A 16953-nucleotide genomic window follows, 5' to 3' on the forward strand; every position below is an offset into this window, starting at 1 on the left:
GTGTTCTGTTTGGAATATTATCAGGGCCGACCCTGTCCAAGACGGCGCCTGGCGCTGGGTGCTAGGTATTATCAGTGCCTTGGCTCCTTGACTCCTTAGCGCCTTGTCAAGTCAGTGCCGTGAGCGGATTACTCCAATTGCGCCTGCACATAGTAGTAACATAATGTTATAAATTTAATAAAACCATCTCAGCCATATTTGAAGCATAATATAGGTACATTTTTAAATGGAACTTGTCAAATGTCCTGGCATCTTTGAATGAAGAATACCTGCTTCGGGAATCGTAAAAAATACTAATTTCGGTTGTGTATGTCTGAATCTTCATGTATGTATGCGTATGTATGTATGCAACTATGTATATGTATCTGTGTACATATGTATTTATATGTGTATATGCATGTGTATGTATATATATATATGTATGTATGTGTTTATACGTGTATATCTTTATATACTTTTTCTCTTATTATTTCCTTGTTTTTAACATTTCTTTGTTTTTAACCTTTCTTTGTTTTTAACCTTTCTTTGTTTTCTTTGTTTGTTTATTGCTTTTTAACCTTATTTATCTTTATTGCATGATGTGAACATTGGTTATTGGGTTGTTACCTAATTCTTTTACTTATTTTTTTTCTCTCTCTATGCATGTTATGTTATAAACCTGTTAATGTTCCTAATAAAATAAAATAAAAAAATAAAATAAAAAATCAATCTCTGGTTCTGTAACTAAACTATAGAATTCGAATTTGCTAAATTTAATTTTTAAAATTGGTATCAATTGTAAAAAGCCATAAATCGATTATGTACCAAACTACATCTAATATAATTTATTTTTCCAGATTTCTTTGTATTAATTTCTTAAGTAAGTAGGTATTTTCGTTTTTGTACTTAAAATACCTGCTTACCTATAATAATAAAACCAAAAATACTTATTTCAGTTGTGTATCTTCTCCGGTTAAACCAAAGAATTGATTTTTTTTACGGACAAAGCTGTTTATTCGTATTCATATTACGTATGTACGGGCACAAAAAAATAATATGTCTTAATATTGTAAAGCAATACCTTACAAAAAGGATATTTTAATCATATAAATTAATTAACGCCATCTATGAACACGTAGAATATAACGAGCGTCGCGTTTATTTATAAAATTAATCATGGCACCACAGTAAAGTTCCTACCCTACTATTAAATGGTTTGTTTCCATACTATTGGTAAAGCAGATTTCTGTAATTTTTGGTTGTTATAGAAAAGTGAAAGACTTTTAATTTATAGATGTCGCGTGCAGTAAAACGAAAATAAGAATATAATTGTTGTGAAATAATTTTCGCAAAAAAAAAATAACAAACGTAAATTTTAATTTCTAATGTGTGAGGTATCCGATGCTATTATTAAATGTTTTTTTTTATATGGTACAAAAAGTTAGGTGACGGTAAAGTTGTCTTGTCTAATGAAATAAGTGTGTTTTTAAATATTTTTACGTTTTCAGTAATTTTCGTTAAAAATTACTGAAAACGTATAAAAGGAAAGTGATCCATTTTAATTTATTTTTATGTTTGCATTAAAAATTTTAATATCATAAAAAAAGTTTATTTCTGATAATCAAATTTGGAAGCGTATTTTATCACATTTGAAGAACATTTATTGTCTATGGATTCATTCAGAAATATTCCATTTATTTGAATATATTGTAATATAAATACTGTAAAAGATTAAATTCGAATTGGTACTAATAAAATTTCTTTTTAACTGGGCTCCGAAAGTACCGGCAACGTCGTATTATGGTCGCATTAAGGCCCCGTAGTAAGCGTTCAAAGATGGTTTGAAAGTATAATATATGATAATATTTAGATAATAATATAATAATAATAACATAACATTTATATAGCGCAGTTTTGTGTTGTTTCACTTCAAGTGCGCTTAACTATAATAAACTTAAAATAAAATTTCCTATTGTGTTCCTTTAAAAAAATATTTAATTACATAATATGAAATAAAGAATAAACGGTTTACACAAAAGCAGAGAATAAAATTTAACAATAACAGTGCTATTTTAGTAGAGGACAACAATAAAAGACAGTGACAGTGCACGAAAAATAAGAACTTTAAAATTAAAATATTATATAAAACAGGAAAACATTAAAATATTATATAATAGGTGGACATTAAACATAAAAGTACAATAAGGAGGAAACCGAAACCAAACAATTACCGGAAAACTTCAAAACCTGGCTTTTTATAGTATATTAAAAAAGAAGCTTAGATTCATGAGAATATAAATGATTTTAAATTATTAAATATGATTTTTTGAATAATTTTGTTTTTAAAACCCGTTTAAATTCAGCCAAATTTTGTATATTGGTAAGGGCTGGGGGAAGTTTATTCCAAATGAGTGGGCCAGCTACACGAAAAGAGCGATCATAGTAAACAGCTCGATTTGACCGAGAAAGTTCGATTAAACGATTGGTAACATCTAGATCTGCTGACCTCAGAGTAAGTTGTCTATCGCTTAGGTTTTGTATGCGGCATTGCGCGTTGGAGTTTTTCTAAATTAAATGTAGATAGAAAAAAATCCATCTAGTTGCATTAAAATACTGCTTTAGATGGTAGGAAAGGGGGATGAGGGGTGGTTTATCAAGCAGACAGTGAGTTTCCTCTGAATCTGAATTTCTCTAAACGTTTTCCTCTGAATTTCTCTAAAGTGTCAGCTACACTACTCGCTTCGACGCTTCGACGCTTCGACGAAGTCCTCGACGAAGTTAGCCGAAGTTCGAAGTGCGTGCCCACACACTCGTGCAACTTCGCGAGTAACTCAGTCCAACCAGTCAGTGATTGGTTTATTTATGCCGTGACGCTTCGAGTCCTTTGACTCGGGCGCATTTACCGACAACAATCGCAAGTCGGGCGAAGCGAAGCGAAGTTGCCCGAAGCGAAGTGAAGTTCGTGCCCACCACAGACATAGGAATTAATAGACGAGAAGATAATGGCGAGGGGTAAAATCAACTGTTGAAGAACGAAGGGAGTGAAGCTGACTGTGATTCGTCAATAAATCAATCTGACAGTAAATAGGCATCTCGCATTATAATATCACCATTTACTTCTTAAAAGTAAAATCTGCTTTTGAATGAATAGACATTTTTACATGGGAGCGCAAATTACTCGCCACGTTATGAACAAATTTGCGAAGTCCAAATTCGGTTCTATTTTCAGAGTCGAATATTTCGTTTAAGTATTTAGTTAAGACACTTTTATAAATGTTCATAATTTACTTCCCAGCAACCAACCAGCTTTGTGTTTCGCGTCCAGACGTTTCTCGATGTGATAGTAACAACTGATTCATATTATACGATGTGAATATGCTTAAAATAAAGTAAAATAATGCTTATATATGGAATGTAATACCACAATTGGGTTTATTCTCTTTTTCACATCTATTTTTACAAGTGTACATAATACAAGTCAACATTTTGCCGTGTTATTTCGTAATAAAGACTTTAGATTTTATGATTTCAAATGTTACTGAACTGGTGACCAATAGACGTGGAATCTCCGATCAGTTCTTGAATAGCGTTGTCTTCACAGACATATGACTAATATTCATATGTCTATGGTTTATTATCTTTTTCACATCTATTTTTACAAGTTTTCATAGCACAAGCCACCATTTTGCCGTGTTATTTCGTAAAATGAACCGATGATGCCTCGACCATAGCTCGACGCTAGTTCGCACAAGAATGATGACGTCACGTTTTCAAATTTCACTTGAGGCCATACGCGAGCACAGCCGGCTCCAATGGAACCGGTATGGGGAGTGGGGATAATACGCTTTTAATCACTAAGGGCAGGTCTACTAATATTCATATGTCTATGGTGCCCACACTATCGTATTCGGTCAACTTCGATCAACTTCGCGAGTAGTGTAGCTGGGCTTTAAGGGTGCAAATTGACCTCGGAATAAAACTGCAGATTTGAATACATAACGCCACAAACACACAATCAACTTTATATATTAGATAATATCCTTTTCATCCTCTTCTACACTAAAGCTAAAATTTTCAATGTTTTCATTATCTTGTGTAATCATCTTATCAGTTATGGAACCCGCTTCTGCAATGTTATCGTTGGGTGTAATAATCTCAGGAAAATTTTCGCATGATTGTTCCGAGCGATTCTTACATACGATCAGAGATGTGCTTTATTTCAAATAAATCCATTTCAAATGGAAATGCAAAATGCAAAATGGGTATTTTCCATTTTGCATTTTAAATGCTTTTCTAAAAACCATTTTGCATTTTGCATTTTAAATGCTTTTCTCAATGCATTTTCCATTTTAAATGCTTTTTTGCAACATTCTTCCTACTATCTCCACTCATCTGTTTTTCATAAGCCCCAAATATCAGTCGGTCCTCAACCTCGCTATGAGAGATAATTTCCATGTGTCAAGTTGCTCCCTGGTAGGAGCCCTGGCAATTGAGTGATACCATTACAAAACATACTGATTCAAATACTGAACATGGGGCCATGACGCTGTAATATTAAATGTTAGATAGCAGTTTCTATGTTTTTACGTTGGCAACATTAGTCCCGCGCAAATTTTTTGTGGTTTCATAATCTGTAGTCGTCGTGTTTTTGGATTTACCATCATGTAATATGTTTGTTCTACATTGATGTCCATTATTAAATCACAAAATTGTTTAAAAATTCTTTAATCATTTTGATTGTTTGACCTGAGAAACCATTTTGCATTTTCAATGCATTTTGAAAATAGGTACAGAGGCGGATTTGCCCTTAGGCCTATGTAGGCCCGGGACTAGGGCGGCCAGATATTAGGGGCGGCCAATCGTGACAAAAAAGTCACAGATGATAACAAGAAATTACTAAGAATCCTAAGTACCTAAATATTCTACGTACGAAATAGCGATATGCAAGAGCGTGTTCACACACAGCACACAGCGCGCCCCAACGAATACATCCATACATGAATACATCCCTCCAACTGCGGTGCAAGGCGATGGGTCAAGATAGTCCGGCTGGAAAGGTCAAAAGGCCTCCCTCACCCAGTCTCTCTCGATCCTGCCCGCCACGCAGCAGGTGGACAGACGTATCCGCCGCCAAGACCTGGACAAATCTCACCCCATGAACCATGAATGATAATGGCAGGAAAATTAAAACGGTTTTGACCCTAGGAACTTACTGAAAAGTTTGGATACTCCTGGTCAATATGATGGGTACTGAGAAAAGGGCGGCTACATGGTCTGGGGCCTAGGGCGGCCAAGACTGCAAATCCGCCTCTGAATAGGTATTTTGCATTTTGCATTTGAAATGCATTTCTAAAAACCATTTTGCATTTTGCATTTTCAAATGGAAAAGTTTTGACCCATTTCCATTTTGCATTTCAAATGGTTTTGGGTACCCATTTTGCACATCTCTGCATACGATAGATTGATATTCAATTTATATAAACAGTGCAGCATATAAGTGTGATTGATATAAATATATTTGAAATTATTGTGTAAGAAAGAATAAATAAAATCAATAAAGATAAGATAGAGAAACTGGAAAAAATCGTATGTTTACCAAGTCAATTGTTCTATTTACCCGTCACGCGTCGTGAGGGCAAAAGTAGAGCTTGAAGTCGTAGAGCATCCCAGAGGGGTCAACTGCCAAGACCAAAGTTTCACGAATGCACGAATTTTGCAATTATTTATCAAACCCTATTTTACATGTACTAACTATGCAATAATCCTCATTTATTTATCTTATAGGGAAATCAACAGTTTACAATATGGTTGGTTTATAAATGTGCAATCTATACTGAGAAACCAATTATTTAATATATCATAATGTAGTTTGGTTTAGTTAGGATGTGAATCATACATTTTTAATAGAGATTTTATATTAATTTTCGTTGCAATTGAACATATCTAACATAGAGTGAATTTTATTAAATGTTGAACAGTCTTATGAGGCAAACATTTTGGTTTGAATTAGTTTTACAGTGTTTTCATTAAAAATACTGTATAACTTGTGTTACGTGTAGGTACTTTCAAATCAATTCTGACAAATCAGGACAGTCTGTAATGTTGCTTACTATTTGAAATAGCAACATCGCATCTGAAAATTGTCTACGTACCAATGACCAAATAAAGTACCGTTATTATCTATTCAATGCTACGTACACTAAATGAATCAATTTTGTAAAATACAATTGCAAATCGATTGTGCTATTTGTCAGAAATGTATTTTATGATTTTTCTGAATAGAATAATTTGTTTATATGTCATGCATAAAATGGAGACCACACAGTTGACGCAAATTCTAGATAGCTTCGTATGTGCGCAAAGTATAGTTGTTTAATAATGATAATATTTGTGACTTTCTTATTATGAAACAAAGCATTTTAGCTGCTTTGTTTCTGATTTGATTAATATGAGAGTCATATTGTAACTTACTGTCGAGAATCACACAAAGTTCGCGCATATTGGAGCTGGTTACGATTTTATTTCCGTTTAACATATATTGATGTACAATTTTTTCATTTCTTGTGAATATGAACCATTTAACTTCACAGTAACCGAACTAAAAATTCAGGATGCAAGTTGCACACAAATAGAATACAACAATGATACAGTTATCCTCGCTATATACCGCTCGCCATCGACTCGTAACATCACGCCATTTCTAAACAGTCTTAGTTGCACACTTTCAAATCTTTCCAATACCAAAAATATCATAATAATGGGCGATCTAAATATTAACATACTACCGAGCAACCAACACCACCAAAGCCAAGACTATATCAACATGCTAGAATTTCATGGATTAGTGAGTACCGTTAACTCACCAACAAGAACGACAAATGGATCTATATCATGCATTGACCACATTATGGTAAAGTCAAAAAAAAATCTAAAAGTATCGTCTACAAATCAACTATCACGGACCATTATTCAACTATCTTTGCACTACAAACAGCTATCCAAATAAATAAATGTAGCCTGCCTTTAGCATACAATAAAATCAACTTTCAAAATATAATAACCAATTTAAAGAACAAATCATGGCAAGAACTCTTCCAAATTAAACAATCGGAGGACGCATGGATATACTTTATTAACTATTTGAAAAACAAATTACACCACCATACCCTGACAATGACCAAAAATATAAGTAACAAATTGAAACCCTTGAAACCATGGATTAACCACTCCATTATAAATTGCATTCACAAAAGAAACACGCTACACAAAAAAACCAAAGAAAATCCGTATGACCAACTAACATTATAAAAAATAAACTAAATAAAAAATATAGAAACATCTGCTGTAACGTCATCAGAAAAGCAAAAGAAATTTACTACTCAGAAAGAATTAAAGAAAGTAACAATAATCCCAAAAAAATATGGGAAATACTTAGAGAAGCCACAAACTCGCAAACTACAAAAGAGAAACAGAGCATAAATAAACTTTCTATTGATGGACATATTGTTGAAACCACAAAAAATCCTAAGCTCGTTGCTGATCATGTAAACAATTTTTTTATTAATATCGGTCCAAATCTTGCTTCTCAAATTGCCCAGAGCGGAATCACCCAATCTACCGATACAGTGGTTCAAACAAATAACATAAATACAAAATTTCTATTCCAAACTGTGTCACAGGAAGAAATTCTCAAAACAATTAATTGTCTAAAAAACACTTCTTCTGCTGGACCAGACGAAATTTCAACCAAAATCCTTAAAACGCTGTCTTCGGAGATAACATTGCCACTAGAATACCTTATAAACCTAAGTATTACACAGGGCTTCTTCCCCTCTAACCTAAAACAAAGTATCGTAATTCCCATCTACAAATCTGGAAACAAGTCAGATATCAATAACTATAGACCAATTACTTTACTGAATAGCTTGTCTAAAGTTTTTGAAAACCTTATTAATACACAACTTTTAAAATTCATCGAGAGCCATAAAATATTTTCAAAAAATCAATATGGTTTTCAAAAAAACAAAAGTACCTCAGATGCCATTGCTAGGGTGACAGACTTCATTGTAAAAAGCCTTGATAAAGGAAATAAATGTATTTCAATCTTTTTAGACCTCTCTAAGGCTTTTGATACAATATCACACTTTAAACTAATTAAAAAACTTGAAAAAATTGGCATCACGGACAAAGAGCTAAACTTCTTTAAAAGCTACCTAAATGGACGCAAACAACAGGTTAAAATACATAATACCCTCAGTAACCAGCGCACAACTGACTATGGAATTCCACAAGGAAGCGTATTGGGACCAACTCTGTTCTTACTGTATATAAACAACTTTTGCAACCTTGAAATTGAGGGAAGCATTGTAAGCTTTGCCGACGATACTGTCTTACTGTTTGAAGACAACAATTGGTCAGCTGTATTTAAAAAAGCTGAAAAAAATATTAACTTAGTTAAAAAATGGTTAGATATAAACACGCTTACCCTTAACACGAAAAAAACAAAATATATCACTTCAAGCATCAATACTGCAGGCCAACCTAATGATGATTACTCCATAAAAATACATAACTGTACGAATTCCAATGTATGCAATGAGTGCCCCTGTATAGAGCGAACTCCACAGATGAAGTACCTCGGCCTCACCATTGACCCATACCTCAAATGGAATATACATACTCAGATCATTGCGAATAAAATTAGGAAAACAATACATTTCTTCAGATCCGTAAGGAACTTCCTTAACTTACAAATTCTAAAAACGATTTATTTTGCATTAACCCAACCTATCATTGAGTATGGTATCATTGCATGGGGAGGGGGTACTTCATCAGCTCTAGATCCTGTTGAAAAGGCGCAGAAAACAATTATGAAAATTATTCTCAAACTTCCTCAAACTGCAAACAGTAACTTAATTTTCAACATAATGAGAGTATTTGATGTCATCTATGTAAAAACTATCCTCATGCATCTCTTTAAAAACAAACACGTGCTTTACGAAAAAAAAACTAACTTTAGATTTACGCGTAATTCGAACAAAGACATGTTGCAAGTTCCAGCACTTTCTTTCACCTTTGGTCAACGTAGCTTTGGCTACTTTGCCACAAAGATCTTCAACATGCTCCCGGAAAATATTAAAGAGAGTCAAACACGGAAAGAGTTTAAAAAAAATGTTAAAATTTGGATTTATTCAAATGATCGAGCCTACACTGGTGCCCTCACCCAAACGCCTTGTCATTGACAGTTATTGCAGTATGTACGGTGCTAAAACTTACTATATACGTATTGTGTAAATGCAAACAATAATGAAAAGTAACCAAATGCCTTGTCACAGTGAGTTATTATAGTATGTATTGTGTTTAAACTTATTCTATCTGTATCTTCAATATGTAAACAATAATGTAACCTAAAATAATGGATTGCTGTATGGGAACCCATATTAAACATTTACATATTAGCAAACCATAGACAAAATGGAGAAATAATTAACTAAAAATTCTGCCTCAATACAGGTTCGCCTAGTGAGGCAGGTTATGCACAACCTAAAATATAGTATATTATGCCATTTCTATATAACACTCTTACATTGATAATTATTTTTTCTTATATTAGAAACTGCCGTATTATTGTAACATTATTCTTTCAACAATTTCATTGTTTCTAACTGACATATAATTATACAACTTACTAATGATATATTATATATATTCTGTAATTTTGTGATGAAATAAATAAATTAAAAAAAAAAAAAAAAAATTAAAAATAATTAGGAATTGTGAAAATAGATAGCTACACTATTTAAGTCATCCTGCAATTTGATACAATCATTTAGGTTATTTACAGGTTTGTATTCTATTTGGGAGTGTTTTACGACATTCACTAAATCATCAATATATTTAAAAAAAATAAAGAAGCGAGATGAGACGCTTGTTGTTATACATTTGTTATACCGAAACGTTAATTGTATGAAATTCCCTCGATAGAAAAAAATCGCTAAGTATGCTCCGAAAATTATTTAAAACACGTTTTGTTTTGTTATTTAATATGTTACAGGCATGAAAAAATTCACAGAGATAGGATTTTTGCTCTATTATAAACGAGTGGTGTTTTATTAAATATATTTTGACAATTTTCGCTTACTTATTATCGTTTTTTAATATTAGCGCGTTCTCTCTAATATTCGTATTTATATATTTCCCTTTCAAACCATCTTTGAACGCTTACTAATAAATGAGAAGTTACCCAACGAAACAAGTTAGCACCTATAACCTATACCAATCGACCAAAGTTTCTTTATTAATAATTTTGATTGATTTAATGAAATGCTTTGGAAAATTTTAGTATTAAGAGCGTCTACTTGAGTGCGGTTAAATAGTCGGTAAATAAAACGAGATTACTTTCTAAATTTCGGCCTTTTATAAAGCTATGTTGTTTTTTTGTTATAATATGATTTAGTTGTGAACTTAAGCATTGAAAAACTGTTTTTTCATTTATTTAGTAAAAATTGGCCAATTAGGAATGGGTTGGAGGTTTTTAACATTGCTTTTATCGCTATTTTTTGAATTAGAGTTACGTAAGCTTTTTTTGAGGTAAGATTTAATTTAGGTCATTTAAAGATTTTAAGGAATAAGAGGAATTGGTCGCACGATGCCTGGGTGGGAACCAAACGCGATGCCAACTCAACCACTGACCGGTCGCGTATTTCCTTTTGCGTGTTTAACAGGAGGCAGTACTAGAGTTAAGAAAGAGAATTAGCGTAACAAATCCGTGCGTGTTTCAAGGCAGTACTGCCTCCTATTGAACACGGAAAAGGAGATACGCTGACCGGTCTGTGTCATTATAGCAGGTGCAATGCCTTGGTGCATTGATTTATTGAATATAATACAAATAGGTTTAGCAAGTGCTTCAGCGCAATTTACAATAAAGTGTGATGGAATATCATCCCTTCCTGTGCTCGTATTTATGTCAAGTGCCTTTATTTTTCATTATACAATTTCTTTTGTAAATTAAATGGAAGTGATGTTTACGTTGTGTGGTGTATCTGATATTTATGACGTAGGCAAATTGTTTTCAGGGATATATACAGATTGGAAATTTTTAAACCCCCTTCATTAACCCTATTTATTAAACGTCATATTTTGATAAGAGAGTTAATATTGTTAATATTTTATGTACGCATTGGGATATTATTACGGTTAATATATTGTAAAATGTATTAATACTGGTTCGAGTATTCAAATGATTTAGTGTAGTATCCAAAGAAGACTAAATAATGCATAATAAGGAATACTCTAGATTAGGGCGAACCAACGAACAGTAAAGAGTTTTTAGGGAAATTATATTATTGAAGTGAGAGATAATTCTATTGATGCATCCAAGTAGTTTAAGAGATTTATTAATTATGCACATGTCTCATTTGTCTCAGTTAATATCTTTGAAATCTAGCGTGGTAATTGGTCTAGGGGTTAATTTTACGTTGATTCCATTGATCGATTTGAGAATTAGATCTGCCGATAGTATCGGAGCATGACGTTTATTGGTGGCTCCAATGATGAAGTTTCTGACGACTTTTGACAGGGTTGTCTTCATCCCCAACATCGCAAACTTTTGACCTGTAAAAAGTAAAAAAAAAAATTAATGTATTTTTAATAGAATGGAACCAATAAACGCATTTAATCTGCATAATGAAGTCATTGGTTCAAAGTTGGTGATTAAATATTTGAAACGGTCTATTTATAAAACTTTAAAATCCTACAGGAGTAGGTAATGCCCATTACCGGTTGTATTATAAATGCGAATGGAAAAATCTGTAACAATGCGTAAAATCATAATGTTTTTGAAATTCGTGCGTAGAATCTAAACATATTACTTTAATATTATGTACTTTGCCACCATTTAATATAAAAATAAATCAAACTTCAGACTTTCGTTAGTAAATGGGGCGCGTTTGGAACTTCGAAATATTCGAAGAACCTGCCACTGAAGGCTTCATTGTAACATCCCTTTCCGTTACATGCGTCTTACATGAGAGTGAATGAGAATTTATGACGGACATGTATTTATTTGTTCTGCTCCGGGCGCAAAATGTTCTATCTAGGTGCGGCTCTGCTTAAATGGAAAGTGAACACAGTAACCACCAATCAAATAATGGAGTGTAATAATAAAAAAGTGTGATCTTCACCGATTTGAAAGAAAACTGATGTCGCCAGCTTACATAAGACACATTCGACATCTAGACCTCGTAAAGGCCGATGATGTTAGATCAGTTCACTCACGAAACAGTTTTAAAATTTAAAAATTAACTTGAACCCCGACACAGGGCCAGCCCTGTTCGGACATACCCCTAACACAAATCTGTTTATCCCGTCGGTGAATCAGATATTATCTGAGATCTAATTTTTACGAAAAACAATTTAAGTACCAAGTTTTGTATTTGGTTACGGTATACCTATTTAATAATAAAAATAATAATGTTGTTCGTGTGTGTTTGTTAATGTGCAATTCCATTATTTACCCTGTGACTCGCGGATAGCAAATACCAACCAATACAATTTCTGGATCCAGCGCTGAAGAAAACGGAAGCGAATGGATTTCTCTTGCTGCATTCCTCAGGCAGGAATCTCTCGGGTATAAACTCATCAGGATTTGGAAAAATTGCAGGATTTCGTCCCATGCTGTAAACAGCAATTAGGACCGTCGTGCCTTTAGGAATTTTCATATCATCTGAAAAAAAAATGTACTTACGTGATGTATAATTGTGTTACATTGCCATGTTTTCTAAATTTAACTTTTCTATGTCGAAGTGTAAATAAGTATTTACTATGTACGAAATATAAATGTCATCAACGTTTCTCTAGAAAACTATAAAAAAATCCAGACTTGCATCGTCACATATCAAATAACATATGCAATATAGACCTGTGTACGTTAACATCCAATACAAATATCTTTTAACTGTAGTGGGAATCGAAGCCGAAACGTCAAAATTAGATCTTTTCTATTGTACCGATGTTGTCATATTATAAAACAGACACATCCAATACAAATATCTTTTAACTGTAGTGGGAATCGAAGCCGAAACGTCAAAATTAGATCTTTTCTATTGTACCGATGTTGTCATATTATAAAACAGACATACTTATCATAGCATCTTCAAGTAATTTCCTGCCTATGAATGGCACAGAGGGATATAGCCGCAGGGTCTCTTTTATTACCAGCTCCAGGTACTTCATGTTGTGAAGGTCGCTGTTAATCAAAGTTATTCGTTAGGCACATTACACTCATCTTGTTTACCATGCAAATACGAACAACTCCAATCTTTTGAAGGACATCCATTTTAAACACATACTATTCTACACAAGGGTGGTTTGTTTCGGTATCCTCCCTATTGTAATTATTTGAACTAACCCCTGTTTTTTTAAATTTCATGTTGTTATGTCCTACGCTTTTTCAAATTTGTTCTCTTCTTATTGATTTGTATATATGTACGTACAGTACATTTTGTCATTTTATTTTTTCAACTATATAAGGAGCACAGTAGGAGTCCTTCATGAACATTACTAAATCCATATATTAAAGTTCATTATACAGGTGTCTGGGGGAAAAGTGCACTAATTTTGGTAGGAGATTCCACATGATGGTGGAAGTAAAAAAGATAAATTACCGTTAAGAAAATCAATTATAAATACAAAAGTATAAAAATATTAAAATCAATTATAAGTACAAAATTATATTTCAGCACATACATATAACCCTTTATATATAAACATGCTAGAACACAATCATAATACTCGTTTTAACTTTAATGAAGTACTTATTGTACCAATGCAATAAGCATACAAATAAATATGGTCAAAGAACGTGATTCGAAGTTGTTTTAATATGTCACCTGCTGAAATTAAAAACTGTGCCCAAAACAAACAATTGGTGAACTTACTGAAGACTTGGCTTACTGAAAGATTTAATTTGTATTAGCTTACAATGATATATTATTCTAAAGACTTTTAAAATTGTTATATACGTTTTCATAATTTTCTTTGCTATATTTCTGTAAAATTTTTAATTTTTGTTTTATATAATTGTAAAAATGTAACTGTAAACTAACTATAATAAGATTTTTAATGTAAATAACCCGTTAGACAAACTGCTAAAAAGTAGTTTGTCGGGACTTTTTTTACCTTGTATTTGTAAAGTGTGTATTTTTAAATAATAAAAAAATTGTTTTATTTTTATCCTAAAATATTTTTAGTCAAAATACCTTCAAACAATTCAACATTTTTATTTTAAAATTACCTTGGAATTTCTAAAAAAGTTTCTTTAATTTGTAATTTACTGTACTAACTTGTAGAATCACTTCCCGAGTTTAGTGCAATTTACACCCGGTCTTTATTTAATATATAAATGGATAAAATTAACTAAAGATACATGAGAGAAATAAACTGATTTAGAGTAATTTCCTAAAAAATACCTACTAAATTTTGTACTTAAGTCTTATAGACTATTATGTCTATAGACTCTATGTATGCACAATTAAGAAGTAAGTATTTTTTATTAGAAACTACACGTAAAACTGCATGAATTTTTTTAACCTCGTAAGTATTTACATAAACTTTTAAATATTTTGTTCCTATCAAGATTTATTTTCTAGTCCGCCCCTGGATACCTACAAGCTACATGTATTAGCAAAATTATAACAGTTGATTAACCTGTGTGTAAGTGGAGTTGATCTCTGATCAGAGAATATTTCCAATTGTTCTTTGTAGACCTTTTCTTGAATACGGGGATTTATCGATAGTAAATAAATTGCGAAGCCGATAGCAGAAGAGATCGTGTCGTGACTCGTGACCCTGAACATACAAATAAAAAACATTAGATATTTTTCTATTCTAGAAAATTATTGTTAGCATTTCGAGGTTTAAAAAAAGTTCGGCTGTGCTAATGCTCGAAATGCGCTAATGTTGTTGATGCGCCATTTTGGCAACCCTGTCACCAGCCCGGCTAGCTCAGTCGGTAGAGCATGAGACTCTTAATCTCAGGGTCGTGGGTTCGAGCCCCACGTTGGGCGAATATTTTTTTATTTAATTTATTAAGGAAATTAAATATATATAATATGAAAGCCCGTAAATTGTTTACCTCGAATAGAAAAGTGTCCACCTCTTCTCTTATATCGACATCAGATAACGGATTTCCATCAATTTTTGATAAAAGTAGTATGTCTAAAAATACCATTTTCTTTTTGGCACCTATTAATAAAACGAAATCCGTGAGTAGTTCGAAAATGATAAAAATTGAACGAAACTTTTATATAATAGTACTACCTCATTTTAGTAGTTTGTCATTATGTTTTTTGCAAATTATTTTCAGAATGATATATCTAAAGCTAGTATATATTTTTTTATGAAACGTATTTTGGAAATATAACAGAAATCTCATCGTCAGCAAAAACAGAATGGTGAATTGTGACGTTAAGAAATCTGAACATATTTTTCTCATATTCACAGATTGCATTGCCATTTTAATCATGGGTAACGGAGCTTTTTAATATTAATTTAACATAAAAAATGAAGGCCTGATTGTCTGCTCGATATTCTTCATATCACATCTCGGGCAGTAAAGCCTCGACCTGATGATAAGACAGTGTTTCAGAAAATAATATATTAAAAAAACTCATGTTTTTATTCCAAATTGTCCATCTTGCATTTAAAGTATTTTGTTTTTTGCTGTGCATATTTAGATGTTCTCCGTCTTTAAAACATCAGGCGTGAAAAATCAAATAAATAAACAACGAGAAAGAAGTGCAGTCAGTATAATATATAACAACTAATAAAGCAGCAATACCGTAAATATCTTCTGTGTATGTGGAAAGGGTTTCATTTGATTTCTCTAGTATAGATTTTCGCTGTTTTATCATAGTGTTTGTAAAGCCATGAAGAATCGCCAATGACTTATTCATTTCTTTATAGTCTTCTGTAAACTGGTAAAAAAAATCTCTCCTTTTAATCGGATGTCTAATTCTTTTGACTACCAAGGTGAGGGCGCTGCAATGCAAAGGACGGAAAAAACGTCAATGAAAATCAATAATAATATGAATTAATATTACCTATCGTAAAGACATTTGTGTGTAATACCATTTTTTGTGCAAAGCGAAGGAGTATAAATAAGACATTTTATAAAAGCCTCACTTGTGAACAGCGTTGACATAAGCCGTTGCAGAGTTCTGCTGAGCATTTACCAACACTCCCATTGCCGTCTCTGAAAACATAACGAGAACATTTGAAAAATACTGTTCAAAATATTGCTGTTATCTTATTAAATATTGAAATGTTTTCTTTGGCTCACTAAAGTATGTAATCAAACAGCGTTATGTTGATTACCCATTATAAGTAATGTCAAATTTAACTTACTTTTGGTAAAATTGGTAAATTTTTTTTTCAAATATTGAATACTTCCTTGAACAGTTAATTAATTTCCCAGGGGTCGAACAGTTTTATACAATAACAACATGTAACTTACGATTTCCCACTATATTGGGAGGCCTTTCTTTTGAATTTAAAATGAATTTGAATATAAGTTTTTGTTTTCTTAAATTAATGTACGAATTAAATGGTATCTTGGAAGTGGAAATTAACCTACTTCCTGACATCCAATCGAACTGAAACTCGGCAGACTCGTTATCGATGACAAAGGTAACTGTAAATTTAACACGCATACACACGCGGACATCTACGCATTTTCTGAAATTGGATGACATCACAGCAGTTAATACACAAAATAATTCGAGATTTTAGCTCAGTTGTTAGCGTTGTTGACTCCAGTTCCGGGGAGGAAGGTTCAATCCTCAGTCAAACCATTTTTATTTTTAACCTTTTTTAAGACATTTTAAAAGTTCACAGCTAGTCCCTGGGGGGAACTCTCAATGCTCAGTCAAACATAAAAAGGTAATTTTGAATACATATTTAAAAATTGATGTATTT

General features: G+C 32.5%; 1 protein-coding gene and 1 non-coding gene across 2 annotated transcripts in view; one reads left to right on the forward strand and one right to left on the reverse strand.

Moving 5' to 3' along the window:
* Positions 1-11375: 11375 nt before the first annotated feature.
* LOC149423591 (putative cytochrome P450 4d14) overlaps positions 11376-16953 on the reverse strand; it is a 39759-nt gene continuing 34181 nt past the window's right edge. The window contains exons 12-16 of the mRNA XM_089632265.1: positions 15112-15222; positions 14686-14818; positions 13119-13225; positions 12524-12703; positions 11376-11592 (exon numbers count right to left, since the gene is read on the reverse strand). Coding sequence (XP_089488391.1) covers positions 11402-11592; positions 12524-12703; positions 13119-13225; positions 14686-14818; positions 15112-15222 — 722 coding nt within the window. The 3' untranslated portion in view covers positions 11376-11401. The remainder of the gene's footprint in view (positions 11593-12523; positions 12704-13118; positions 13226-14685; positions 14819-15111; positions 15223-16953) is intronic.
* On the forward strand, positions 14972-15044 carry TRNAK-CUU (transfer RNA lysine (anticodon CUU)). The gene has a single exon. It is a non-coding gene; the product is annotated as a tRNA-Lys (tRNA).

The sequence above is a fragment of the Hesperophylax consimilis genome, chromosome 5 (assembly GCF_061612785.1).
Source record: "Hesperophylax consimilis isolate HC1 chromosome 5, BYU_Hcon_1.0, whole genome shotgun sequence".
Lineage (NCBI taxonomy): Eukaryota > Metazoa > Arthropoda > Insecta > Trichoptera > Limnephilidae > Hesperophylax > Hesperophylax consimilis.